Here is a 26,389-nt window from a genome sequence, read left to right as displayed (position 1 = left end):
TCGGTTTAGATGGCTAAATGCAGTTTTATGGAGAGAAAGGGGTGGGAGAGGGGAAGAGTATGGCAGACGAACTTACAACTGGGGGGGAGTATGGGGGATGTGCTACCCACCCAGTGTGGCAGGAAGTTGCCATCTACAGGCCAGCCACGGTACTGCTCTTTCATGACTCCTGACGGGAGGGAGGGCGAGAATAAAACCGTCAAATTAAAAACATGCTAAATGAGTAAAAACTAAGGTGGGGTGTGGGGTGTGGGAATAACATCCACCCATTGTATCAAGGGGGGGCGGGGCGGGTTGGAGAGTGATGAAACTAAAAATTAGTCCCATCCTCTCATCTGTATTTACAGGGTAAAACACAAAGTCGATTTGTGGCTAAAACTGTTGAATGTAGAGGGGCAGATAGCAGATGCACAAGAACCGCACTCTCCAAATGCCACCCCTTCCCAAACAAAGCGGGTCGCCCCAACCCCTCCCTTCCACACGCCCCACACACAGGAAAGGGGGCTGGGGGAGGGGGGCCCAGCCAAGCCTATTTGCATAAAGAAGGGCCATTCTTTTTGATTTTTTTCCCCCCCTGGGGAGGAAATCAGAGCGGGGGCATGGGCAAGCCAGACTTGTCCAGCCCCGCGATCTCCTTGGTGGGGCCTGGCTCCTCATCCATCTTGCGCCCGTGTTTTCGAAAGTACTTGTATCGCTGAACGTACGCCTTCACTAGGTTATTCACTTTGACGGGGTTGATTTCGCCGCTCTTGCTATGGCAGATCTAGAGGAGGATTGGAGGAGGACAAAACAAGAGTCAATACCTTTTCCCCTCTCACTGTGGGCCTCCCCGCTTCCTGGTCTCCTGTGTGGCCCCAGCCGCCTCTTTACCTTGTGGACGGCTTTACGCAGGATGTCCTTGTATTCTTCCTTGGTGATCTCCTTCTTCTGGTAATAGGGCTTGATGGCCAGCTTCACTTCCTCCACTGCCCGTTCCTGTGTGTGGAGCTTTTTCAGGTACTGCAGTGGAGCAGAGGCAGGAGAGTTAGCCGAAGCAGGAGGGGGGGGGACCAGGACCAAGGTGTCTATGACATGGCATAGGTGTGAGAAGTGACAGCCCTGGGCTGATCAAGCTCCGCTCCTCTGTTGCTTGCAAGCAAATGGTTCCTTAGCCGAAATGGATACCTCTGTAAGAACTTCCTTTCTCTTCCCCCAGGAAACTGTTTGACCCCCTCCATAGATGGTTTAAAGCACCTGTCCAATACCAGGATTATGGACCATGGTCCACTGCTGAATATCTAGGGGAGGGCTTTAGCTCAGGGCCGCAGCATCTGCTTTCAATGCATGCAGAAGGTCCCAGGGTTTAATCCCTGTCAACTCTGGGTAAGGCTGGGAGAGATCTCTGCTGCCAACCCTGAACTAGATGAGCCAATGGTCTGACTTGGCCTAAGGCAGATTCTCACGTCCCTGGTGATTTTAGTGCTGGGCAACTGGCTGCTTAGCGCAGAAGCCTGTGGCCCTCCTGATGTTTCAGGACTCTCAAACTTTTGACGTTCTGTAAGTAAGCGGGCCAGCCCTATGAGACAGTTTTGGAGACTGAAGAAACCCGCACCTTCCCACAATCTGAGACTACACCAATGAGCCTGCCTTTGCTCCTCCCACTTTATGCCTCTCCTGGTCCTGGGAGACCAGGAGGGGAGCTTGTCAAAGCAGGAGAGGGAGACACCCTGGCTTCTTCACCAGTCTGACTAATCCTCCCTCCTCTCCTGCTTTTGCCTGTTTCTGCTTCTGGACTTCTTTCTGTCACAGACTCTCCCTGCTCACTAAACTGTTACCCCTTCAGCTTTTGACCCCTCCTCTCTCCAGTCTTCTCCCTCTGGCTGCTCATTGGCGTGGCACCACCACTCCCCGGGCTCTAAGCCTTCTTCCCTTGGGGGTTCCCCAGCTGGTGCATCCCATCCTCCTCCTGTGTCCAGCCAGTCTATGACACAAGCCCAGCTGGCATGGCCAATGGTAGTTAGGGATGATGGGAGCTGGAGTCCAGCATCTTCTGGGGGGCACTAGGCTGGGGAAGGCTTGCCTTAAAGCACCAGCTGCTTCGTTCCAAAAACAACCCCAGCTCTTTTACCTTGTCGCTGTCTCCACGCCCTTCAGAGCTGGTGCTCCCCAGATCGGTGCCGGAGGAAGAGGCAAATATGGCCGCCGAGGGAGGGCCTGACGAAGCCTGGCTCAACGTCCCGGGCAAGACTCCGGTGGGGGTGGTGGGGGTGGAGCCACAGCCTCCGAGAGGCAGGGAGCTCTGGAGCAGGTAGGAGACGGGCGGTACAGCCAAGTGGGAGGCAGGTGGGTGGGCCGGCGGTGCTGGCGGCTGAGGGGGGCCCAAGGAGGCAGCGGGCTTGGTGTGGGTCAGGATCTGGTAGGGGAAGGGAGGAGGAGGAGATGGTTAAGATGGCATGTCACTGGCCTTCCATTTCTCCAAACTCAAGAGCTAGATGTTGGGATGCCACCCAGAAGCAGTCAGGTAACTGGATGGGTATACCTGGCTATGGATGGGACAGGGAGCCCTGTCAATCTCCCTTCCCTAAAAGGTACTCCAATTGGGTGCAACTGCACATTGCAAAATCAGTAAGCAGGGCTGATGCTCCCCGTTGAGAGCTTAGAGGAAGCTACACCTACCGATGGCAGTTGAGGGAATAGTTACACAATGCCTGGGGAACCTCTCTTTTGCTAAGGGCTGGATTTCTTTGGGGGCAGTGGGTCCGGCCCCCAAGCCAAAGTGTGTGGGGCCAGCTCACACTTGCCAGAAGTCTGTGTTGATTGCAAAGGGTTTCCCCCCCCCCTTCTCCTCCTATTCATTTTGGCTCCTCCTACCACCACTTTCCTCTATTGCCTTCTTGCTTTCCACTTGGGGCTCCCCCCCCAAAACTCCCGAAATTGGGCCTAGGACCATGTGTGCCTCACTCTTAGTGAGATAAACCCAACTCGCTTTACACAAGGAATCTGCATTGCCAGATTCCCTCCACTAGCCACGCCCCTGCTACAGCCACACACAACCTCCCCAAAGCTGATTTGTCCTCTCAACCCAAACTGGGCACTGGAGATGCGTTAAAACACCGGCGTCACCACTCGAGCAGAACTTTCAAAGCGATACAACTTCCTCGGTGGCTTTGAGTGGCTTTTAATTCAAGAAAAACAGAAAATGACCAGACTTGATTTGGAGGAAGAGAAACTGGCTGCTGAATGTGGTGTAACAGCTGTACAGCTCTGAAACACCATGTGATTGTGAGAGGAAGATCTAGTTGTCACTTATGCTGTGTAGAGGGAACCCCAAACAACACATTCTGAGATTGGACAGAATTCACAACCCAATCGCCCCAGCGTATTCAGAAAGCAAACCCAACTTTGCTTGCTGAGGTTTGTTTCCAGGTAAGTGGGCACAGGGCTAAAGTCTCTGTTTAGTAATGCTTGTTTGTTCAAATGGGTGATATGTTGACATCATTTCATTTTGCATATACCATGCTTTTTCTTTTTAAAGGTTCACATTAAATTTGGGAACTAGTCGAGGGGCAGAGGGAGGCCAGGAAGGACATGGCAGGCAGCTTGGGAGGTGGAGAACCAGTTGTTGTCCTAGGAGAGATGAAGCCCCCATCTCTTCACGCTGGAGAAGATCAAGCCCTCACTGTATGCAAGTCCTTTACCAGAAAACACCCACATACTTCTAAGCTTGTCCCTGCTACCATGAGGATCAGGCATCTAAATAACAATAATTTTATTTTTAAAAGGAAGAGCTGCAACTCTCTCGAGTGCCAACTTCTGTGCTAGACAGCACACCTTGCTTTCGCGAGAGTCCACAGTGCTCTGGGCTTTGACGCTTAAGTGTGCAATGGTCATCTTTGCCTTACCTTCCAAGAGGTTTGCACTTCGTCCCGTTTGTGTTATCAAGTCAGCCCCACAACCTTCCACCTCCTGCCCTCCCCTCCCACATTATGGCTAGAAAGGAGTTTCACATCCATTCCCAGAAATACACTTGCCACAGCCAGATCTCTTGGCTGAATGTGAGATTTTTGTACTGGAAATGCTAGTTGTGGCTGTAACCCGAGTGCCAACACCCTGTGATATGTGGGTATCCGTTATCTACACAATGAAAATAAATTGCAACAGCTGTTTTAACTGTTTCAAACCTGCCCCGTACCTGATTGGTTGCTTGAATAAGCTCCTGGGCTTTTGCCCTGCTTGCGAGGTTGGCCTCTTCCATCTTGAAAAGCAGGGCAGTCACTAGGTTAAAAAACAAGAGGCTCAGAAACGGTTTGCCAAACGGGCATGGGGGTGGAGAAGGGAGTGCAGAGGTTCCTCACCCCTGACATACAGACGCTCAAATCCTGGGGTTTCCCTTCTCAAACAGGGGGGTGGTCTGCTCCATAATTCTATTCTCTCCACCCTCCCTGCCAACTCAGCATGCAAAAACAGGCTGGAGCGGGGGGGAGAGAAGAAAACTTGTAACTGAGATGGGGCTAAACATCCTATCACTGCCCAAATTCAATCCCACCCCTAGGTGCTCTTTAAAATATAAATGTGGATCTCCTACAACACCTATAGTTAAGGCCTTAACACTGCTATGCACAGTTTAAAAACACAGATGCACTGAAAAAATGAAAGCATATCTATGAAAAGGGCTGTGCTCCTTGGCTCCGACTGTTAGCAAAGCTGGGAACGTTCTGCTCCAAGGAACACACGTTCCAGGTGCCTTTGGGGCAAAATGGCATACACTCAGAGGCATGAACTTTCCTTATATGATTTCTCATGCTGGTAAGGTTCAGCTTTTTAATGGCTTGGAAACTTTTGGTTACACAAGTTATGGATGAAGAGAAGCACTTCATACCCCTCCAGCAGCCAGTCCTCTGAATTTTTACCCTTCACTGGATGAGCAGTGTAAAAATTCAGGCTTTTATCTACAGCCCCAAGAAACAAAACGAAAAGGTTGTGAAGACTGCAGCTGCGTTCAATGTTTTGTGTGTGGACAGTGAAGTTTTGCGGTGACCTGGACTTCAACTGGTTTAATCCTTCAAGACGCAGCAGTCTTTGAATATCTGAAGGGCTGTCATGCTGAAAACAGAGCAGACTTGGGCCCTTGGTCACTCCGGAGGATCAGAACCAACAGGTGAGAATTGGGAGGGAAGCAGGTATCAGCCGAACGTTATGCTGGTAATGGTCCAAAATGGGAAAAGGCTTGCTTTGGGAGGTGGCAAACTCTCCTTTGGTGGAGGTATTTAAGCAGCACTTGGTGGGCATCTGCCAGGGATGCTGCACTTGCACCGTGCGCTGAGCAGAGGGGTGGAAGAAGTGAACTCTGAGATCTCTTCCAATTGTTATGGGCACACGAAGGGGGCTCTACCTTCCAGGCAAGGATAGGGACAACTTCCATAATGCAAAGATCCATTAAGGAAAAAAAATCAATGCCATTATGGCACGCAAGCAATACAGGGATCTGTAGAGCCCTATTTCAGATTCATACAAGAACCATCAATGGATGTGCTTTGGTAAAAGGGAGAAGAGGGAAGGGATACCTGGCCCTCGAGACATTTTCAAAATGTGTTGATATGTTTCTGCTTCATTAGGATTTTGTTATTTTGCATTGTGTTGTGTTTTAGCTTTGCTTTACAGGTTTTCAGTTTCACTCTGTGTGTGTGTACACATACACAAACTCAAGTTATTTCTGTAATCTGCTTGGAAACTATTTTAGTATTAAGCAATGTATCAATAGGTAAAAAAAAGACCAATGAGCAGGGCTCCACGAAAGCACTCCCTCCCCCCTTCCCTGGCCCCATCCCAATACCTACATGCCAACACGCCACTGGTGCAGTCTACCCCACCCTGCAGGTTCCATGACATGGGGGCCGGTGGCTGGGGCAAGCTGCGGGGTGGGTGAGGGGGTGGCTGCAGCGGCTGTTCCTCTTTGGTCTCGGACAAGCTGTCGGCTTCTGGCTCGTCTGCTGGCACCCTGGGGGGCTCGACGGGGGGCTCTTCAGGAAGGAAGGAGACATCGGGCGTCTTGCAGCTGCTGTCCACCGTCTGGGAGTCGGGCGTGAGCTCCTGGTCTGGGGCCAAGGGCTGCGGGCTGGGTGGTTTGGCGGTGACCTCCGATTTCTCCGAACCAGACCACGAGGGCTCCTCCTTGACCCTCAAGGGGCTGCTCGCGCCTTGACTGCAGCTGTCGGCTTTGGATTTCTTTAGCCCAGTCTTCACCTTGAGCTTCTTCTTCTTCTTGGGCTCTGAGGCACCCTTAGGCTTGACGCCCTTCAGCTTCTTCACGCCCATCTTGGCCTTCAGCCCTTTGACTTTCTTGGGTTTGAACCCTGGCTCCTTGACGTTGGCCATCTCTCCTTGGCCGGCTGCTGAGGCCCCAACCATCAGCACCTTCTCCTCCGACTTGAGGAAAGGCGAGCGGCTCTCCTTGTCGCGGCTGAACTTCACACCGATGGAACCCACCTCCTTGACCGACGTGGTGCTGCTGACCCCTTCGCGGATCAAAACGGCCACCTTGGACTGGAGCTTCACCTTCCGGCCTGAGCCCAACTTGCCACTTTCCTTGTGGCTTCCAGCTTTGATCTTTTTCCCACTCTTGTCCCGATCCGGCCGGGCCTTTTTCTCCACTTTGGGCAACTCCTGCTGTTCTGAACAGGGCGGTCCCTCCTTCAACTTTTTTTTGTACTTATCGCGGGCACCAGGGCGCTCCTCCAGGTAGGCCCTCTTGCGCTCTTTCTCCTTAGGCACCTTCTGCTTGATGTCTTCCTCCGGCCGCTTGTCCTTGCGGGACGGGACCGCGTCCTCCTTGGCCGCAAGCCGCCCCCCGCCCGATTTGGATTCCTCCGCAGGCTCGCGGTCCGAGAAGCAAGCATCGAAGCTCAACCCTTCGGAATCGTAAAGGACTTCCCGCTTAGCTCTCTCCGGCGTCTCCAAGAGCCCTTCCATTTTCTCCTGCTGGTTGACCGTGATGGTCCTCTTGATGGTGAAGAGGTCGTTGTCGTTGAGGTCCTGGATCGATGGGGGCACCACAGTCCGTGCATCTCTTCGCCGTTCCATCAGGACCTTCTCAGACTTGGGCTCCTCCTGCAGGTGCACCTCCCGTTCCTTATCCTTGGACAACCGATGGGAAGGATGCTTCTCCCGCGAGTGAGACCGGGAGCGCTTCTTCTTCTTCCTGCCGCCATCCCCCCGATGTTTCTCTTTGTGCCTGCTGCGATGGGCACGGCTGCTGCTGCGTGACCGAGAGCGCCGGCCGCGGCGCTTCTCCTTCGACTTTGATCTCCTGCTCTTGCGCCGCTCAGCAGAGGTATGGGAGGAGCCAACCGCAGACAAGCTAGTGCTGATCGACGGCGACCAGGACCGGGAGGTTCGGTGATGTGAGCGGGACCGCGAAGCCCTGTGGTGCGAATGCCGGCGCTCCTTGGATTTCGAGCGCGATTTGGATTTCTTCTTCGGGTTCCACGGGGAGACGTAAGCCTCCTTGGTTTTCGAGGCCTTGCGCTCACGTGACCTTTTGCGCTCCCTTTTCAATTTCTTGCAGGAGCCGGAGCTCGAGCCAGAGTGAGACTTGGAGGCAGGGCGCTTGGGGGCTGGTGGAGGCGGTGGTGGTGGAGGCAGGGGCGAGGGGGCTCGATGATAGCGCTCTCGTCGCTGGGTCAGAATCTTTCTCCTCAAGTCCACGCCCTTCCAACGGGGGTCAGGCTGGCTCTCGCTGAAGTCGATCTGTAGGGCTCCCTCGTCATCCGAGTCTGCGTGCAGCGACAGGAAGTCGTCTCCTTCGACCACCCGCAGGGTGCGCTGTTCGGCAGGCCGGCACCTGCTCCGGAAAAGTCGAATGGGGCTATAGCGCTCATCCTCTGGCTGGACAATCTCGCCTTCCTCAATTTCCGAGTCGCCGCCGCCACTCCCGTCCCACTCCATGGATGACCGGCGTCCGGCCCGATGATGCCCACCTCCTTTGGACATCTTCTCGCCACTCCTCAGCTTGGCGTTTCCCACGGTCACCACCTCCAGGGACACTTTCCCTTCCAGCTGCGGCTTGGTTTCAGCATCCAAGCGTCCTTTGGGGGCCAAGTCTACCACAAAGACCCGGCGGCGTGGCTCAGGGGCTTTAGCTTCCGCCTGCTCTGAAGGAAGCTCCTCAGGCAGAGTGGAATCGGCGCCCGGAGGCTCTTTGCCCTCGGGAAGCTCAGCAGAGCAGGCTGCCTCCGTTTCGTAATCCCTACCGGGTTCCACATCTGGCTCAGAATCTTCCTGCCCTTTGTCCGAGCTGGGGAAATCTTGGCTCAGGCTGTTTTCGTCGTAGATCCCAGCCAATGTTTCCGAGATGCGGCTGATGCTGTGGGACATGTCCGGAGGGTGTTGGTCAGGTTCGTCTTCATCATCGTCCTCGTCTTCGTCATCATCCTCGTGCGAAGGGGTGCTGATGGAGGAACTGGGGTTAGAGCCCGTGGGGTCGAAGGGGTCGTACTTCTGGTCATGCCGCCCACCCTCTGCCTCTTTGTGGGGAGAGTCGCCAAAGGCAAAATCACCATTGAGGTTATCCTCATCGGTCGGGTGGAAGGGATCATAAATATCTAAGTCCGGGGAGCGCATTGGGGGGCAGGGGTTTGAAGAGTCGCCGCCACCTTCGCCCAGCAGGCCCTGGTGGCAGGAGATTGAGGATGACGATGAAGAGCAGGATGGCGAAGAAGAGGTGCTGGAATCGGCCTTGTCCAAGGAGTTGGTGGGAGGTGGCTGGGAACGCTGCTGGGATTCAGATTCCCGGCTGGCAGCGCTCTGCGGGCGCTGCTGCCCCCCGCTGGATACCCCCATGCCAGTACCCAGAGTCATGCCCAAGCAAGGTGAGGGAGAAGTCCTGTCTGCTTTAGGGGACTGCGAAACTTGGCTCCTGGCTAAAAGAGAAGTCAAAGGAGCCAGGTCCATTACAGGCAGAGTTCTGTGTGAGTCCAGAGGATAAGGCTGCTCTGAAAGGGAACGGTGGCCAAGGGGACAGGCGCGGCTTCCTCTCCAGCAAGGTGCAGATAATCCAAGGCAGGCTGCAGGGAGCAAAAACGGAAATGGTCAGGCGTGCACCCAAATTTGGAAGAAGATAGGAACTTTAAAAAAAAATACATAAAGGCCCCGTATCACATTCCACAACTGGCTCTTCACAGGAGTCGGGGTTCCACTATTCCCCAGCCTGCTGCTATCGACTGGGTATAAGCCTCAGATAGCATACAGTACTCCATTAGCCAGTAGAGGCATCCAGCCCTGGAGCTGCCTAAAGCTGTAGCCAGCAACTTGAGTCTCAGTCCAAATCTCGAGCTACAAAGACCTGCGTTTCCACCAACTGCAGGATTTATCCTCACCATATCTGGGCTCGAATTCCAAGGTCAGCAGAAAGGGAGAGGTGCCATTGCAGGGGACTGCCAGCAGGTCATATGGGGGGCAGGATTGAGCAGCGGGGGTGGGGCCCCTGAAATATGAGTAACTTTGTGGGTCCTGGGCCTAAGAGAAACTGGGCTGGAGCACTTGAAATTATGAATGGGCTGGGGCAGTGTTTCCCAACATTGTGCCTCCAGCTGTTTTCGGACTACAATTCCCATCATTCCTGACCACTGGTCTTGCTAGCTAGGGATGATGGGAATTGTAGTCTCAAAATATCTGGAGGCACAAGGTTGGGAAACACTGGGCTGGGGGAAGAGACCCAATACTGAAAAGAAACTGTTTTACTACCCTACCGCCAAGTATGGCAGCCCATTTCCCCCTGCTTTGTATAAGATGGCAGGCTCTGGATGTGCAAGACATGGAACTTGCTGAATGGCACTGCCACCCTGGACCTTGTTAACACATCCTGCCTGACCCCCTCTCTATGGTTTACCATATAATGTAGTTTCCATCCTAGAGAGTCTGCATCCCTTTCCTCATCTGTCTCATTTTTTCTCGCATTATGTGCAGACACCCACCAGACTTCTGCCTCCTCCAAGACAGATTTCTTCTCAAGATGCCAGACAAGGCGGCCACATCCCCCAGCCGCACCTCGGCCACCAGCTCCACTTCTTCCATATCTTCATCCCCGCTGTTGAAAGAGACAAAAAACAGAATTAGGAAGCGGGTCCCGCACCGACGACCCAGAGATCCCAATTTCAAGTGCGACATTCTAAGCCAGCCTTTTCCCAACCTGTTGCCCCCTACTAGATGTTGCTGGACTCCAGCTCCCACCAGCCTCAGCCAGCATGGGCAATGATCAGAAATAAGGGAGCATTATTGTGGTCTGCACTAAACTCCACTGACCTGCAGGCATAATTCAAGGCATTTTGGTCCCACGTACCTTAGAAATTTGTCTCGTTCCCTCTGGTCCATTGTGATCCCTAAGCTCTGCCTGGCAGTGTCTAAATCCTTGAGGGGACCTGGGTCATGATCCAGCAGCTTCTCCCCCTTAGTTGAGCTCGCTTTCCACAGGGGGGTGGCAGTGCCTGAGATCACCCACTGCATAGAAGTAGCAGTCAATACTATTCTATTTGCCAGGGCAGTAGCTCATGAGAGCCCCCTTCTGCTACAAAGCCATTTGGCTTCTGCAATTTCCCCTCCTTCTGCAACTGCACTCCGATTTAATTCCCAAGTTCCTAAAAAATTATACTTTGATACATGCATTTTACTGCCTGACGCACTTCTGAATTTAATTTGCCAACAGGCTTATGTTTCTAAAAGCCTCATTATTACCGTTATCCTGCCAGCTGTGCAGCTCCAATGTTTTACAGACCTTCTACTGAATGGCAGAATTTCAGAGCTTTTACTGTGAAGCTCTAGACTGCAGCCACAAGAATGGGCATCACTTGTCCTCCCTGAGATGGAGATGGTTGTCCTATAGGAGTCCCACTTACTAAACTGCCTGAGTTCCTACGGAGCTCTCTACTCCCTGTGGGAAATGGTAAGTCCACTCCAGGTAGTCAAAGACTCCAGCCAAGTCAGGCACCACACCAGAAGAAGGAGCCTCAAGGACCTGGAGGAAGGAATAGGATAACAAACAAGTGCTGAGTAACTGGGACCCTCTGGTTATATATATTAAGTAAAAATTAGGCAATGCTAGGATTGTCATGGGGTGATAGCCAACAAAGTCATTTTCAGAGCAGACTTATATTGTTAAAAAAACAGTGGATGCAAGTTGTTTAAGTTCACTGACCTAATGGGTGTACTTTGAAAATGTTACTTATCATCCACATATTTTATGTCCTTTTGAATGGTATGAATTATATGATAAAAGAGTAAATTAACAGCAATCGTGTGCGTCTTGTCTCCACTGAAAGTACTGATTTACCAAATACAACAATCGTAACTGAACATGGTGCTGGTAACGCCAAGGTTGCAGGTTTGATCCCTGTATGGGACAGCTGCACTGGAGGGGGTTGGACTAGATGACCCTCAGGGTCCCTTCCAACTCTACAATTCTATGGACTCAAAATGTACAGAGTTTAAGAAATATGCTTTGTAGTCAAATCATATTCTCACTTTGTAGTATTTTCTCTTTTTAACAGAATTTTGTATTTTTTGGTTTTTTGTATTATTGGATGATGATGATAATTAGAAGAGCTCGGAAGGTAACACAAACTGGCATCAACACACAGGCCAAGACCTTCAATTCCTCCTCTAAAGAATGCCGGGGAAAGGAGGAGGCACAACACCATGACAGGCCCACATTCACAAAAAGAAAATCCACAACTGGTCACAGATGAACAATCATCATCATCATTTTACAGTATTTGTATGCCGCCTTTCCACAGTTGAAACTACGCTCAAGGTGGCTTGCAACGTGACAAGATTTACATAATTACAAACATAACGGAAGTCATAAACAATAAATAAAACCCATCAGAAAGTACACAACCTGATGGAAACAATTTCCACATAAATCACAAGCTCTAAAACTAAAGATACAACAATAATATCAATAACAGCATCAGCTCTCTCAACCCCCCCCCCCGGTAAACAATACTCCAACCCAAGAATCTGTTCAACAGCCTCAGCTTTTGGAGCTGGAGTCAGTCAGCACTCCACTCTCCCAGGCCAAATGGGAAAGGGCCAGTAAGGCTGGGTGATGGTCTTCCAGGGCTCACAGCCAAGATGGTCTCATTTAAAACAACACTGATAAAGATCAAAAACAAGTTAAAAGAGGAGCCCTCGGTGCTAAGCAGCAGCCACAGTCCTTGTGCAGCCTGTCAGGCCCTGCCCCAAGCCAGGGTGGGGCCCTTCAGGCCCTCAGCAGGTCCCATCACCGAAGAAAGGAGGTGAGCACACTATTCACCAGAATTTATTTGCCCTGTAAGACCAAACCCATGTGTAGCTGACCCCAGTGCATTAGGAATCTCCAGCAGTCATAATGTTTGGCCCTTGCAGAGATCTGTAACAGAACATGCAAGCTTTCCAATGTTAACACATTATAATAGGGTATGTAGTGTTTTTACAGTACAACGCTGGCAACATACCTCACCCATTGTGGCATTCCTATCGCATGCCAGTGCAGGGTCCCCAGTTCCCAGCCAGGTCCCTCCGAGTCCTTCGGATCTGGAGCTCTTGCACCATTTCCTCCGGCTTGTGTGCTTGCATTCAGCATCTGAAAAAAAGAGAGAGGCAATGGCAGCAAGAGGGACCCCACTAGAAAGGTATGAGATGCCTGCTTTGCAGGGATCTACTGCTCCAAAAAGCAACTGCACATGAACTCTACAGATAGTTGAAGTCTTGCCATTACACAGCCCAAAGACTGGGTAACTTCATTCTTTCTTTTGCTTTGCAAAATTCTCGTTTAAAAAGGAAAAGGGAGATGAGTCCATACCCCAGACTGCTTATCACCAACAGTGAACCACCAAAGTAAACAAATTTAGGGGATGCACTCTTTGCTCATGAGCACATTAAATGCCTTGCTAGATCAAATCAAGATCTCGTCCACGTGATCCACCAGAAATGGGATAGTGGCTCAACCTGTAGGCCACAATCAAACTTCTACCTCAGTACTAGAGAGTTATGCCCTGGGAATCTTTAGATCTTAGCTCGGTCATGAACTTGCTGGGTAGCCTGAGATAAATCAGTAATGGTTGGTATGAGAAGGACTTTGAGCATTTAGTGAAAAGCATTAACAGGGACTACTACTAAGATCACATGAAACTTCCTCTAGACAGAGTCAAACCATTGGTCCATCTAGCTCAGTACTGTCTTTTAACTGGCAGTGTTTCAACCTGAAGATGCCCGGGACTGAACCAGGGATCGCCTGCATGATGAGACACAGGGCCCACCTCCTCTTGACTGTGGATGACAGTTGTGCTCTTTTAAATCCTGCAGACACCAGCTTTAATTAAGAAATATAGACATAGATGTACAGTGGTACCTTGGGTTACAGATGCTTCAGGCTACAGACTCCGCTAACCCAGAAATAGTACCTCGGGTTAAGAACTTTGCTTCAGGATGAGAACAGAAATGGTGCCGTGGCGCTGCAGCGGCAGTGGGAGGCCCCATTAGCTAAAGTGGTACCTCAGGTTAAGAACAGTTTCAGGTTAAGAACGGACCTCCAGAATGAATTAAGTTATTAACTCCAGGTACCACTGTATTCTAGATCTCTTGCCAGCTTGTGCCTCTTGAAGGGAAAGATGCTGGTATTATTGGAAAGCTCAATGCTTCCTGGTTTTGAAGTCATTGCAGGCACTGAGAAGCATCATTTCACAATTCTGAACATTTGCGTTTCCCGGGGAAACTAGGCACATGAAAAGAACCAGAATGCAGCAGCTAGACTGGTGACTGGGAGTGGCCGCCAAGACCACAGAACACCAGTCCTGAAAGACCTACATTGGCTCCCAGTAAATTTCCGAGCACAATTCAAAGTGTTGGTGCTGACCTTTAAAGCCCTAAATGGCCTCAGCCCAGTATACCTGAAGGAGTGTCTCCACCCCCATCGTTCAGACGAGACACTGAGGTCCAGCTCCGAGGGCCTTCTGGCAGTTCCTTCACTGCGAGAAGTGAGGTTACAGGGAACCAGGCAGAGGGCCTTCTCGGTAGTGGCTCCCTCCCTGTGGAAAGCCCTCCCATCAGATGTCAAGGAAATAAACAACTATCTGACTTTTAGAAGACATCTGAAGGCAGCCCTGTTTAGGGACGTTTTTAATGTTTGATGTTTTATCGTGTTTTTAATATTCTGTTGGGAGCTGCCCAGAGTGGCTGGGAAAACGCAGCCAGATGGGTGGGATATAAATAATAATATTTTTAGGCGCATTAAGCACCCATAATTTAGATCAGGTTTTTTATTGGTGAACGTCAGGCACCTTGTGGACAGACTTTTTAAAAAACGTAAATAAAAGAAACATGTAGCTTCAACTTAAGGCAAATGTGAATAGTGCAGTGGAAGAATACACCTGTTGGACGCTGGGGGTCCCTGGTTCAACCCCTGGCATCTCCAGGTAGGGCTGCGAGGGACCCTTGTCTGAAACAATGACAGCAGACAACACTGAGCTAAATGGGCAACTGATGTGACTTGTTAAAAGGCAACTTCTCATTCTCCACCGCTCCTCCCCACAAAAAGTCCACATCCCTCAAGCCTGGCCTGAGATCTGCTATGTTCATGATGAATTGTGATGTTCACGGCAGAGGCGCCTATTGCTGAAAGTGCACTTAATCCACCCGACGAAGCCTGGCCCATCGGTCGCTCCACTCCTTGGTTTGCCTCTCGATTTTGAGTTACCTTTCTCACTGGCTGGATCCTGCAGTTCACCCGGCAGGCTGCTCCCCACAGCTTGCTGCAAAGCTTTCTGCAAGGACAAAACAAAAAAACCCTTAGCTCTTGCTGAAAAACATCCAGTACAGCAACTGCCAGAAGCCCAACTGAAAGTGACCGGCTAGCTTTCATGGCGGTTATTGGATGGGTTTGCACAGGGACAATCAATGGGGCAAGAGCCAAAGGCTGACATGAAATCAAGACTGAAATCTTATACTGTACATGAGAACCTTGCAAAATAAAACAAAAACTGCCCAAGAACTTTGGAGATCTTGTTTCCAGCCTAAGCGCCACTTTAAGAAACTTCAGAACGATGATAACAAGAAGAGTTTGGATTTGATATCCCGCTTTATCACTACCCGAAGGAGTCTCAAAGCGGCTAACATTCTCCTTTCCCTTCCTCCCCCACAACAGACACCCTGTGAGGTGAGTGGGGCTGAGAGACTTCAGAGAAGTGTGACTAGCCCAAGGTCACCCAGCAGCTGCATGGGGAGGAGCGGAGACGCGAACCTGGCTCCCCAGATTACTAGTCTACCGCTCTTAACCACTACACCACACTGGCAAGCTATTACACTGAAATACTGGAGGTAAAGCTCACATTCAGCATGTAGTTAAATATACACATTGAGTGATGAATGGCTCACCATTAAAAAAGAATGATTTGCTAGGAACAGCGCAGGTTGTCAAAAATGAATCTTTCGTTCTCCTGAATTAATGTTACTGGATATTTTTGATGACACCGATGTAAATATATTGTTCAAAATTGATTTTTATGTATGATCTTGGCAGTAAGAATAGGAACTGCAATTCAATGGAATCATGTTACACTTGGTATCACTAGCTCTGGAATATAGCTATAATGGAGAAAACTACACATGGCTGCAGATTTTGACAAGGACTACAACATTCAGTTTTTATACAATTTGACATTCCTTTATGACATATACAATGGAACCACCATTTTCAAGACAACAGGTCACAAGCCTGGCAAATCTGGAATTACACGTGATGATCTGATAACAGTGATTGTCTTTACTTGGACTTTGTTATTTCAACTCTTTCAAACTGCCTATTTTATAATTTTGTTTTTCGTCTTTTATTTTTTGCCCGTAGTTATCACTGTTCTGATTTATATACATTATAATATGAAATTACAGTATAATAAAAACCTAACCCAAAAACTGAATCTGACAGAGATAGATGATTTTTTTATTAAAACCAGGCATACAAATTGCCACGAAAGTGGGGCAAGTAGAAACCACCCCTAAGAAGCCAGAGTTGATCCAGAATGTCTCCTTTGTAGTTTTGTAGCCAGGACTTTTAAAAATTAACCCAAATCCATTGCATGTGGTCTTCTCTGCACTCCAATGTGCTTTCAGCACCCAAGACTGAGCCAATACCTTGAAGTTTGAACCTGAAGCCTCCTGCTTGGTTGTCACTGTCACCTCTCTCATTTATCTTGTGCCTATCCAATGATCCAAGATCACAGTCTCAGCTTAATTAGTTGTGCAAGTTTACAGCTGTAGGCTGTTTTCCCCCTTCCAGCTACATTCTTCTGTATGCCCCAAGGCCAAGCATCTTTTAATGTTTGCTCTTTATCTCTTAGGAAGAAAGGCTTTAAAAGATGCTTCCTGAATGCATGCTGGTTCCCAGACTTCCCTGTCCCTAGGACATTTCTTTTAGAAGTAATTATTAATTAAGTGTATTAAATGCACAATGGCTGGCTGATAAAAGAGTTTCTCACAAAGTTTCAAGATGAGGCTTATTTCCAAGTAAGTGCACAGAGGATAAAAATCTAACTACATGAACTTACAAGTGTCTGCAAGCAAGTCTTCCAAAAAGTGAAGCCCTGATGCTTTTTTAAAAAGTGATATTTTATTGAAGAATTTTCAATTATAAACCATTAAAGTGATTCCAAAAGAAAAAAAACGCCACAAAATTGGGTACAGGGGGGGAGGGAGAGCAATTATATGAATATATATATGAAAAATACCCTAACCCACACGTTTTATAAATTTGATATTATTATCCTAATACTAATGTAAATATTAATATTAATAGTCTACTACATTTTGTATGTGGAACCCAGGTGGCGCTGTGGTTAAACCACTGAGCCTAGGGCTTGCTGATCAGAAGGTCGGCGGTTCGAATCCCTGTGACGGGGTGAGCTCCCGTTGCTTGGTCCCAGCTCCTGCCAACCTAGCAGTTCGAAAACACGTCAAAATGCAAGTAGATAAATAGGAACCGCTACAGCGGGAAGGTAAATGGCGTTTCCATGTGCTGCTCTGGTTTGCCAGAAGCGGCTTTGTCATGCTGGCCACATGACCTGGAAGCTATACGCTGGCTCCCTTGGCCAATAATGCGAGATGAGCGCGCAACCCCAGAGTCGGTCACGACTGGACCTAATGGTCAGGGGTCCCTTTACCTTTACCTTACATTTTGTATGTAGAGCCCCAATGCTTTAAATGAATCTCTTTTTCTACTAACTTCTGTTCTCACAAAAGTGAGACTCCTGAAAACTAAAATTAAAAAAATTAACCGCAGCAGAATTCTTACGAAGAAAGAAAATATTGAGAACCACTGCATATTGAAAGATTTTGTTCAGATGTTTTTCCAGAAATGCTCCTGCTTGTGAAGAACCTAAGAATTAGTGTGCGATATACTTCTGTGTTCTACTGGTACTATTTAATTTCATTAAAAAGGTCATACTACTTTGTGAATGTCACACATCCAACAGCTTTGTCTAGGTTTCCATTTGGACACTAAAATAATACATAAATGCCCTGCTATACACACTTTCCTGGGGTAAGCACCAATGAAAATGGTTAAGACTTCCTTCCAATCATATACAAGATTGGGTTGCACATATTATGCTTGGGCAAAAATTTTTTATTCATTTTTGGCAAGAGCTGCTTATTACATCGATGGAGGAATATACGTATTCAGTATTTCTCTGTTTTTCAACTCTTTCTACCCTCCAAACCCAAAACAGTTGTTTTCTGAAGCGTTATTTTTCAAGCTCTAAGACTAAGCGGAGCCTGTTTTGCTCAAAGCTGGTTAAGCAAGAAGCCACATGTGTGGGCTGGCGAGTTTTACAATCTCTGTATACTTATCTGCAAGGCCAATTATTTTTTTTATAATGCTCTTCTACAGATTTTTCTTTCTTTCTGGAACGCCACACCAGCTGGCAGAACTAAACAAACAGTTCCACAGAACAATTGGCAAGCACTAAGAGGGAAGTTAAAAGAACAACGACGCGCAAGTGAGAGAGAGGTGGAAAAGAAAACGAAGAAATTATGGTTTCTGAAGTCAAATGTAGGACGGAATGAAAGAAAAAAATATTTACTTCAAGTAAACTCTATATGGCAGTCATGTGTACTTTAAGCGTAGCAGCCTAAACATATTTCTGCAAGGAAAGCCTCATGATTGATTTATAATACTGTTAGGGAGGAAGCAATGACTGGGACACACACAGACACACACACAGTGTGCAACCAGAAACACACTTCAGGTATGGATAGGGGGGGGGAATCATCCTGATACACATATACAGGTGGTGACCATCTTAGGCTTGTTCAACTGTGCTGATGGGCAGGTCTTTTTGGAACCAAAAGAGGGGAGAACGGGGCAGAGCAGGCTTATACAGAACCCCCATGCAAAATGGCAACTGCCTGTATGCCGTATTAGCTTCGTAAACCATGGGTTTATCATGGCAGGAATTAGCTGCAATAAGCTTCAAATCACACTTCACACACTCTATACACAACACCAGCAGGAGGAAACTGAACTGCTTTCAATGTCAAATAACCACAGTTTAGGGTTTGGACATGACACTAAACGAGAGTTAATATCAACTATGATCTGTTGAAATAAGCCAGCTTCATAGCTTATGAAGCTACCTTGCTTTAACTAGCCACATTTAAGCTTCACCTAACACTCAAGACACAATCCTGAACTGTGGCTAACCGCAATCGAACGCACAAACTTCCAATTTCCTCCTTGCGTCTGTACCAGGGAAGAGAGGTGTAGAAGAAAAAGCATAAACCCAAAGCTTGTGCACATATGTATACTATATACCCCCAGTTTATCATTACATTTGAATCGGGCAATTGTATGACAACCCTTTGGAATTTGGTGTTTGGGAATTTACACAAAAGTAAACAAAAAGTTTTATTTTCAGGTTAAAAAACTAAGCAAATCTACCAATGTATCCAAATACATGCAAGTAGACCTATGAAACTCTTTCTGTATTATGAAAGCAAGAGTAAACTTAAGAGACTGCTTTCTCTGGGGAGGGTGAACCTTCTCATTGTGAGGCTGCCTCATTTTTCAGTATCCATTCTCTTTTGACTATTGCCCAGCAGAATTATTTCACACGGAAACTATTTTGTGCTGAGATACACTGTGATCATAAAAATTTGGGGACGGGACTCCTATACAGCACCTTGAAAACCGCAGAGGAAGTGGGGGGGGATAATGATATGAATTATGATTCTGCTTGATAATGATTTTCATTTATCTACAGTGAGCCCAATCACAATGTCCATTAAACTTGTTTTCTGAATAAAATCACATCAAGATCTCCAGCCTTGCTACCGTGTTTCCCCTTTTTTAATACGTAGTCATAAAGTAAGCCATGGCAGGATTTCTAGGCATTTGTGAAACGTAAGACATACCCCGAAAATAAGACATACCTCGGAGAGGCTTGAGACCATGTGGGAGGGGGTGCATGAATTGAGCGCGTTGCCAGGCGAGCCGCGCTGGGAGCCTCCCCGCTCTTCCCATGATTTTTTTCCACTCGGGCCGAGCGCCCGGACAGGGAAAAACCCCCCCGCGCCAGGAGCGCTGCTGGCCCTTTCCGCGCCGCCGGGGCGATGGGTGGCGGCGGGAGTGCTGCTGGCCCCTTCCGCGCCTCTGGAGCGTCGTGGGCTGCATGGCCCAAGGCTGAGCGGCAACGGGAGGCCTGCGGGCCCTTCCGCGCCGCCGAGGCGATGGGTGGCGGCGGGAGCGCTGCTGGCCCCTCCCGCGCCTCTGGAGCGTCGTGGGCTGCATGGCCCAAGGCTGAACGGTGACGGGAGGCCTGCGGGCCCTTTCGCGCTGCCGGGGCGACGGGCGGCTTTTTTTCTAATCGCTTTTAAAAACAAGGCGCTGGACTGGAGGGACCTTTGGTTTGGTCCGCCTGGGCTCTTTCTGTTTAAGCGCGTGCCGGGAGAACAGTTATTCGGAGAGGCTCTCCCGGCTTCCGCTTTGGGCTCTGTAGCACCACCTCCCACACAGAGGAAGCGTGAGAAGCGCAGCCGCCGAGGGCCCCGCTGACCCCCGCAGAAGCCCTCACGCCCCTCCCTCAAAGCCATGTTGTGCCGGAGCAGCCCGGCAACGTCTCGCCCTGCTCCCAATCCGCCTTGCCACCCACGAGTGGGCCATTTCAGATTCCGCCCCACTCCCGCCCTGCCTCCTCAGCCGCTGTGCGACCTAACCCCCGCCAGCCAGCCAGCCAGCCAGCCAGCCGCCCAAGCCTGGCTCCTTGAAGGCTTGCCTTAGCAAAATCCCTGCCTAGGCTGGAGCTGGGGGAGCCTCGCGCCATCGCTTCACACGCCCGCTCACGGCGAGCACCAAGCTCCCCCGGCGCGGAAACTGCCCGGTTCCCGCGTGCGCAGGTTCAGGCCGCGGCTTCGGCACTGAACGGACAGCGGCGAGAGCGCTGCTGGCCCCCTTCCGCCCCACCGAAATGTTGTGGGCTGCATGGCCTCAGCGCCCGCGGAGCACCCAGCAGCGGATAGACTTTCCTCCCTTCCTGTATTCCAAGAGCCAGTCTCTGCAAATTCCACCCTTCCTGCCTGCCTTATAAGACCAACGAGCAACAGAAGGTACCATAATAAAATAAAATAAAAAAACCTAATAAAAAATTAAGACATCCCCTGAAAATAAGACACCTTGTGCTTTTTTGAGGAAAAAAAGTTATAAGACGGTGTCTTAAAAAGGGGGAAACACGGTATTGTCCAGTATCTTTAACAAATGGCTGTTTGGCAGCTATCAAAAAAAAGAGTGTGAACAGGTTGAGTGAGAGCTCCTGCTTTTTAAAGAGGATGTTAGTCCCACATTCTCCAGTTTTCATTTTCAAATTCCTGTAGTTGTAGTTGACTGTGTAGAATAGGGAAGGGCCCTCCATATGCTGTTGGGACTACAATTACCATCGTGCTTGACCACAGGCCATACTGGCTAGGGCTGATGGGAACTGGGGTCCTCCTCACTGCCCATTCCTGATCCAATGGCAGGAAGCCACTCAGTCCAATGCCAACTGTGTCACCTCTTCCAGATTGTCACAACCCCCTTCTTGGTGTATTTCAGTAACATGCCATGTACATCTTTAATCAACACCTCATTTCAGCATTTGCTACATGCCCATAAAGGGGCTGAATTGGAAAGTACACTGGACTAACTTTTGTAAGAAAGAAGCAGCGGAGAAACATCTCCAAATACCCAACTGGTTACTTTGCATATGTTAACTTAACTGTCCTGCTTTCGGAAACTCATCTGCATCTACAAAGCAGCGCAATGTGGAAATAATACAAATTAATCCTCTGAGCAAAACCACCGCTAATGCCTCAAAATGGACCTAATCATTTGTGCTCAACCTCAAGGAACCACAGGCTTCCCAGCAAGAACTACTCATTCGAAACATAATTATTAAGCAATGCCTATGCCCATCACTCCAGCCTACAACCCCTTGAGAAACTGAGCCGTCATTACCAGAATAATAGCTTGGCCAGCACAGAGGGCTCCCGATTGGTCCCAATCTGCATCGAGAGAAGGTTCACTGGCCGGCTTCTCGCCACCTCGTGCAGGATCCTCCCTTACTGGGGGGCGTCGATTCTCCTCCTCTTCCATGACTGCAGGAGCTGCAAATCCTAGATATTGATGGAGTGAGACATTAGTGACCGGCAATCCAGTTTCTGACCTACCTATCCTCTTCAGGTCGCTTTGTTCAACTAGACTAGATGAAATACAATCCCTTTGCATAGAACTCCGAAATCCGGACACCCAGTCTGCAACAAGTCATCTCCCCATCCCACCCTCTCAATACCTCATGCTCCTCCAAGAGAATTCAAGATTTGCAAGACTCTGCCAGCCCATGTTTTGATCCGCCAGAGCCCTGCTTCTTTCACAGAAAACTCTGCTTGCACCCACTGCAGCAACACAGGATCTAGGTCTTCACTGCCCATAATCCAGCTATGCAACAAAGGGAAGAGGGGATGGGACTGAGCAGGTAGCAACTGGCTTTCCGTAAAAACCATTTCAGTGTTCCAATTGTGCTTTTCTAATTGTTGCCCAATGGAAGTAGCTAAAATGCCATGGCAGCATATAAGCCATTTGCCTCATCCGAGGCCTGCATATTTAAATCAGTAAGACAGCACCCAAGTCAGGCTCAGCCAAAGAGGAAAGGCTTCCTACTCCACACCCAGATCACAGTCTCCTGCCAGTGCTCCCTTCGAGAAGGGAAATGTTCCAGGTTATTTTCTGAGCCAGCTTCAACACCATGAAACCAGCTCGGTTTCATACCCTTTTTGTGAACCAAATAGGTAATAAACATACAGTAATACTAAAAGAAGAGTGTCCCCGGGAATATCTAAAATTACTTTTGTTCGTGTGGAGTAGTATGCTCTCAAGTGAAAGATTGTGGGAGAAGCGAATACAGTAATTGCAGTGTCCTTAAGATCAACAATGATAATGTGCTAGAACCCCGCTGATTAGCTGATGGGGAATTTATAAAAAAATTCCTTCAGTAGCACCTTAAAGACCAACTAAGTTTTTATTTTGGTATGAGCTTTCGTGTGCATGCACACTTCTTCAGATACCAATTTATAGTTCAATACATTTAAGCATTTGCTTATTTTGAAATAAAGTTGTCATTATACGTGTAGCCTGTTAGGAGCCCAATATTCCAAGTTCCTTTCCACTGTTCACTGCAACCACTGTAGTATGTACACCAATAATAGGGTGGCCATCCAGTTATTGATGGATTCCAACTCACGTAGGCCCAACGAGCATGGCGGGGAGGCAAGGATGATGGGAGCTGTAGGTCACCAATATCTAAGGCCACATATTTTCCATCCCCGAGTCTGACTTCCACCCAGTAAATTCCCCCACTTTCTAATCATCACAGACTACCCACACATAAATAATTCTTCTCTGCTGCACCATTCTTTCACAAGAGCTGACTCTCTAAGTTTTATAAACCCTGTTCCTTATCTTCTCAGCTCAGAACACTAGTGCTTTCCCCACCATTCCTAGTCTTAAATAATTTCCTTTCTAATCCCTTTCCTTTGCATGACTTTTAAGACATGCTAGAACTACCATTGGGGGGAAAGCAGGCACATGTGGAAAGACCTCATGAATGAACTTGAACAGCATCGGATGTTGAGGCTGTTCCAAGACATAGAAACTTTGGTAGAATGATCAGGATCCAGGTTAGAAACTAGTAGAATGTTGGGTTCTTTGGGAGATCTGCAAATCCTAGATATGTGGGGTATCCTAGATATGTGGGGTATGTGAAAGGATGTACAACCATATTTTCTAGTCTTAAGTAGGTAATAATAAAATAATAATAATAATAATAATTTATTATTTATACCCCGCCCATCTGGCTGGGTTTCCCCAGCCACTCTGGGCGGCTTCCAACAGAAAAATACAATACAATAATCTATTAAACATTAAAAGCCTCCCTAAACAGCCTTCAGATGTCTTCTAAAAATCTGGTAGCTGTTTTTCTCTTTGACATCTGATGGGAGGGCGTTCCACAGGGCGGGCGCCACTACCGAGAAGGCCCTCTGCCTGGTCCCCTGCAACTTGGCTTCTTGCAACGAGGGAACCGCCAGAAGGCCCTCGGTGCTGGACCTCAGTGTCCGGGCAGAACGATGGGGGTGGATACACTCCTTCAGGTATACTGGACGGAGGCCATTTAGGGCTTTAAAGGTCAGCACGAACACTTTGAATTGTGCTCGGAAACGTACTGGGAGCCAATGTAGATCTTTCAAGACCGGTGTTATGTGGTCTCGGTAGCCGCTCCCAGTCACCAGTCTAGCTGCCACATTCTGGATTAGTTGTAGTTTCCGGGTCACCTTCAAAGGTAACCCCACATATGGTATGGATAAATGAGACTTAAAAAGACCTGTTAATCCTCAATCCCCTATTTACCTAAACAATTATTCGGTTAAATTGCACAATTTTGTGCTTGATTCTAAATACTAACAGACCCAAAAGACAGGTAAAATTATAAGCATAGAGAGCTAGAAGCAACCTTTCAGATCATCTGCCCAATCCTCTGCTTCAGACATTCTACATCTAAAAATTGTCATTGAGTTGCTTATCCAACATTTCCTTCAAAACCTTCCATCAATCCTCTGCCACCCACCTTCTCACCACATGGCACCGAAAAACCTTGCCATTCTCTTATTTTTCCATTTGGAACCTCACAATTATTCTGTCATTTCATAAGCTTACCAACCAAGATCCCGCACAGCCCATTGATGACACCACATTTTGGGCAACCCACAAGCCTTCTGTGCCATCTTCAGCCACGAAAACCACCCTTAACTGTAGCCGCATCTCAGGTCCACAACTCCCATTATAGAATTTACCTGACCATCAACTACTGCAGCTCAGGAATAAAGAGGCTATGTTTTGCGTGCAAAAGGTCCTAGGCTTCAGTCCTCGGCAACTCCAGTCCAAAAGTAACGGACAATGAGGGAAAAAATCCCTGCCTGTGATCCGAAAGACTCTCTCAAGAGTAGAAGACACTATGTCAGGTGTCCAAACATTTTGTCCCGGAATGACGAGATAAATTCTATTTAGTCTAACTGATGCTATCCAGTTCCCTTTTCCCAGGGTCAAATCAGCTCCTCCTGGATTCCTTACCCAAGTGACACAAGAAAGGACCTTGACTGCCATCAACAACCCCAAATGAACCCCCATCCGTCTGCCATACTAAAACAACCCAACCACCACCACCCATCTTCTTCCATAGATTCTACATGCCTCAAACTCCTCTGCCCCACCGTTTCCCTCCATGTACAGCCCCAGATGCAGGCGCACACCCCCTTGAACGCCCTCTTCCCCCTTTCCCAGGGGGTGCAAACAAAGCCCTATCCGCTGCCTGTATAGTAGGGAGGGGGGGTTGCGCCAAGCCCCACTGACCCCAGCAGCGCTTCTCCTCAGGTAAGTGGGCGCAGGGTGGATGCCGCCCCACACGCATCGCTTCCCCACAGATCTCCTCACAATATACCCCCCCCCAAAAAAAACCCCTGTTTTAATACCGAAGCAAGACAAGGCACGGCTCTCGGGGCCGCCACCCCCCCCACGACAGCTGCCCCACCTTTAGGGCTTACGGGAATGGCATCCAAGCCAAAATGAACCCAACCACCACCCCCGACCAACCCGCCTCCCCCCGATCTTCCGACCCTACATCACGCCCTTAACGGGCGCGCTCCGAGGCCTTCTCCGCCCGTCACCGCTACTTTAAAACAACCAAACACCCCCCATTTTAATTTTTATTATTTAAAGCCCTCGCCCCTGCATTGCGTACACTTAATATTCGCCCCCCCCCCGCTCGCACACAAACACACTCCCGGCGCAAATAAAATAAATAAATATATGTATACAAACACACTTTTTTTGCACACATACACACGCGCTCGCGCACCAGCCCCGCGAAAGACCCTTTGGCCGGCAGCCCCTCCCGAGCGATTGCCATAATTACCCAGCTCCCCCGGGAAGCTAGGCCTTTCCGCCCGCCCACTTCAACACAAGAGGAGGAGGAGGAGGAAGAGGAGGCGCGGCCGCTGCCGCCGCCGACACTGTCCGGGCCCGGCCTCTGCGGCAGCCATTTTACTCCGCTCGGCTCCGCGGCGGGGAGGGCGGGGCCTCCGAGAGAGGGCGGTGTTCGTCCCCCCCGCGGCATTCTGGGAGATGCAGTCCGCTCCCGAAGAGTCCCTCGGGGGACGGGCGGCACCCCGGACTCCCAAGACCAGAATGCCTCAAGGCGGGACGGGAAAAGGGGGCGGGGTGGGCAGGGCGTGATGGGGGATGTAGTTTTCGAGTTGATGGGGCCTTGTATAGAGTGGAGGCCGCTCGCCGCAGTACGAGGGCCGAGGAGCTGCAGTCTTAGCTGAGCGGGGCCGTGGGTAGGAATCGAGTTTTCCGCGGCAGGTGGTCGAAGCTTCCGTGTGTGGGGCAAGAGCACCCGCAGGGCGCGGAGATTTCGCCCCAAAGCCTGAAAAGCGGGCAGGCAGCCTTATGTTCTCCTTTTTATTGCAGTGCTGCGAAACGGCCGTGCCTTTTTGCCCGCCAGAAGTAAAGCAAAGGGGCTTAAGGCGTTATAATATGCACTTCGATATCGTTCGCGCTTCTCCAAACGCCTCTCCCTGACAGGCGGCAGTTCCCCCTACGCGGGGAAGCACTTCAAGGCTTGCGCCGGTTTTCTGCCCCACCGCCTTAAGTTTCGTTGCAGGACTTTGCAAGCATCCGTTCTGCACCCAGAAAAGCGACCGAAAGCAGACCAGGGTTCAGAATAAAATCAGTGTTCTATCCGCTTGAAATGATTCCAGGGAAGAAAAGATTCGAGAGCTCATAGATTTACAAAAAAAAACCCAA

General features: G+C 49.3%; 1 protein-coding gene across 4 annotated transcripts; it reads right to left on the bottom strand.

The window, feature by feature from the left end:
* SCAF1 (SR-related CTD associated factor 1) lies at nucleotides 1-25,655 on the bottom strand. 4 transcript variants are annotated; one of them, XM_035135342.3, is made up of 11 exons: nucleotides 25,497-25,655; nucleotides 21,491-21,648; nucleotides 14,708-14,774; nucleotides 12,468-12,595; nucleotides 10,869-10,987; nucleotides 9,951-10,063; nucleotides 5,817-9,041; nucleotides 4,172-4,254; nucleotides 2,108-2,392; nucleotides 871-999; nucleotides 1-763 (listed from the first exon to the last, which is right to left on the bottom strand). In XM_035135342.3, the coding sequence occupies exons 2-11, from the start codon at nucleotides 21,626-21,628 to the stop codon at nucleotides 587-589; spliced, it is 4,464 nt and encodes a 1,487-aa protein (XP_034991233.3). In that variant the 5' UTR covers nucleotides 21,629-21,648; nucleotides 25,497-25,655; the 3' UTR covers nucleotides 1-586. The 4 variants fall into 4 exon arrangements, with proteins under 4 accessions (XP_034991233.3, XP_034991234.3, XP_060137096.2 ...); XM_035135343.3 differs by having other exon boundaries at nucleotides 25,407-25,579; XM_060281113.2 differs by lacking the exon at nucleotides 25,497-25,655 and adding an exon at nucleotides 25,424-25,489.
* Nucleotides 25,656-26,389: the final 734 nt, after the last annotated feature.

Source organism: Zootoca vivipara, chromosome 12 (genome assembly GCF_965207765.1).
Source record: "Zootoca vivipara chromosome 12, rZooViv2.hap1.1, whole genome shotgun sequence".
NCBI lineage: Eukaryota > Metazoa > Chordata > Lepidosauria > Squamata > Lacertidae > Zootoca > Zootoca vivipara.
The sequence above is the reverse complement of the archived record's forward strand: the minus strand, read 5'-3'. Positions and strand labels throughout refer to the sequence as shown.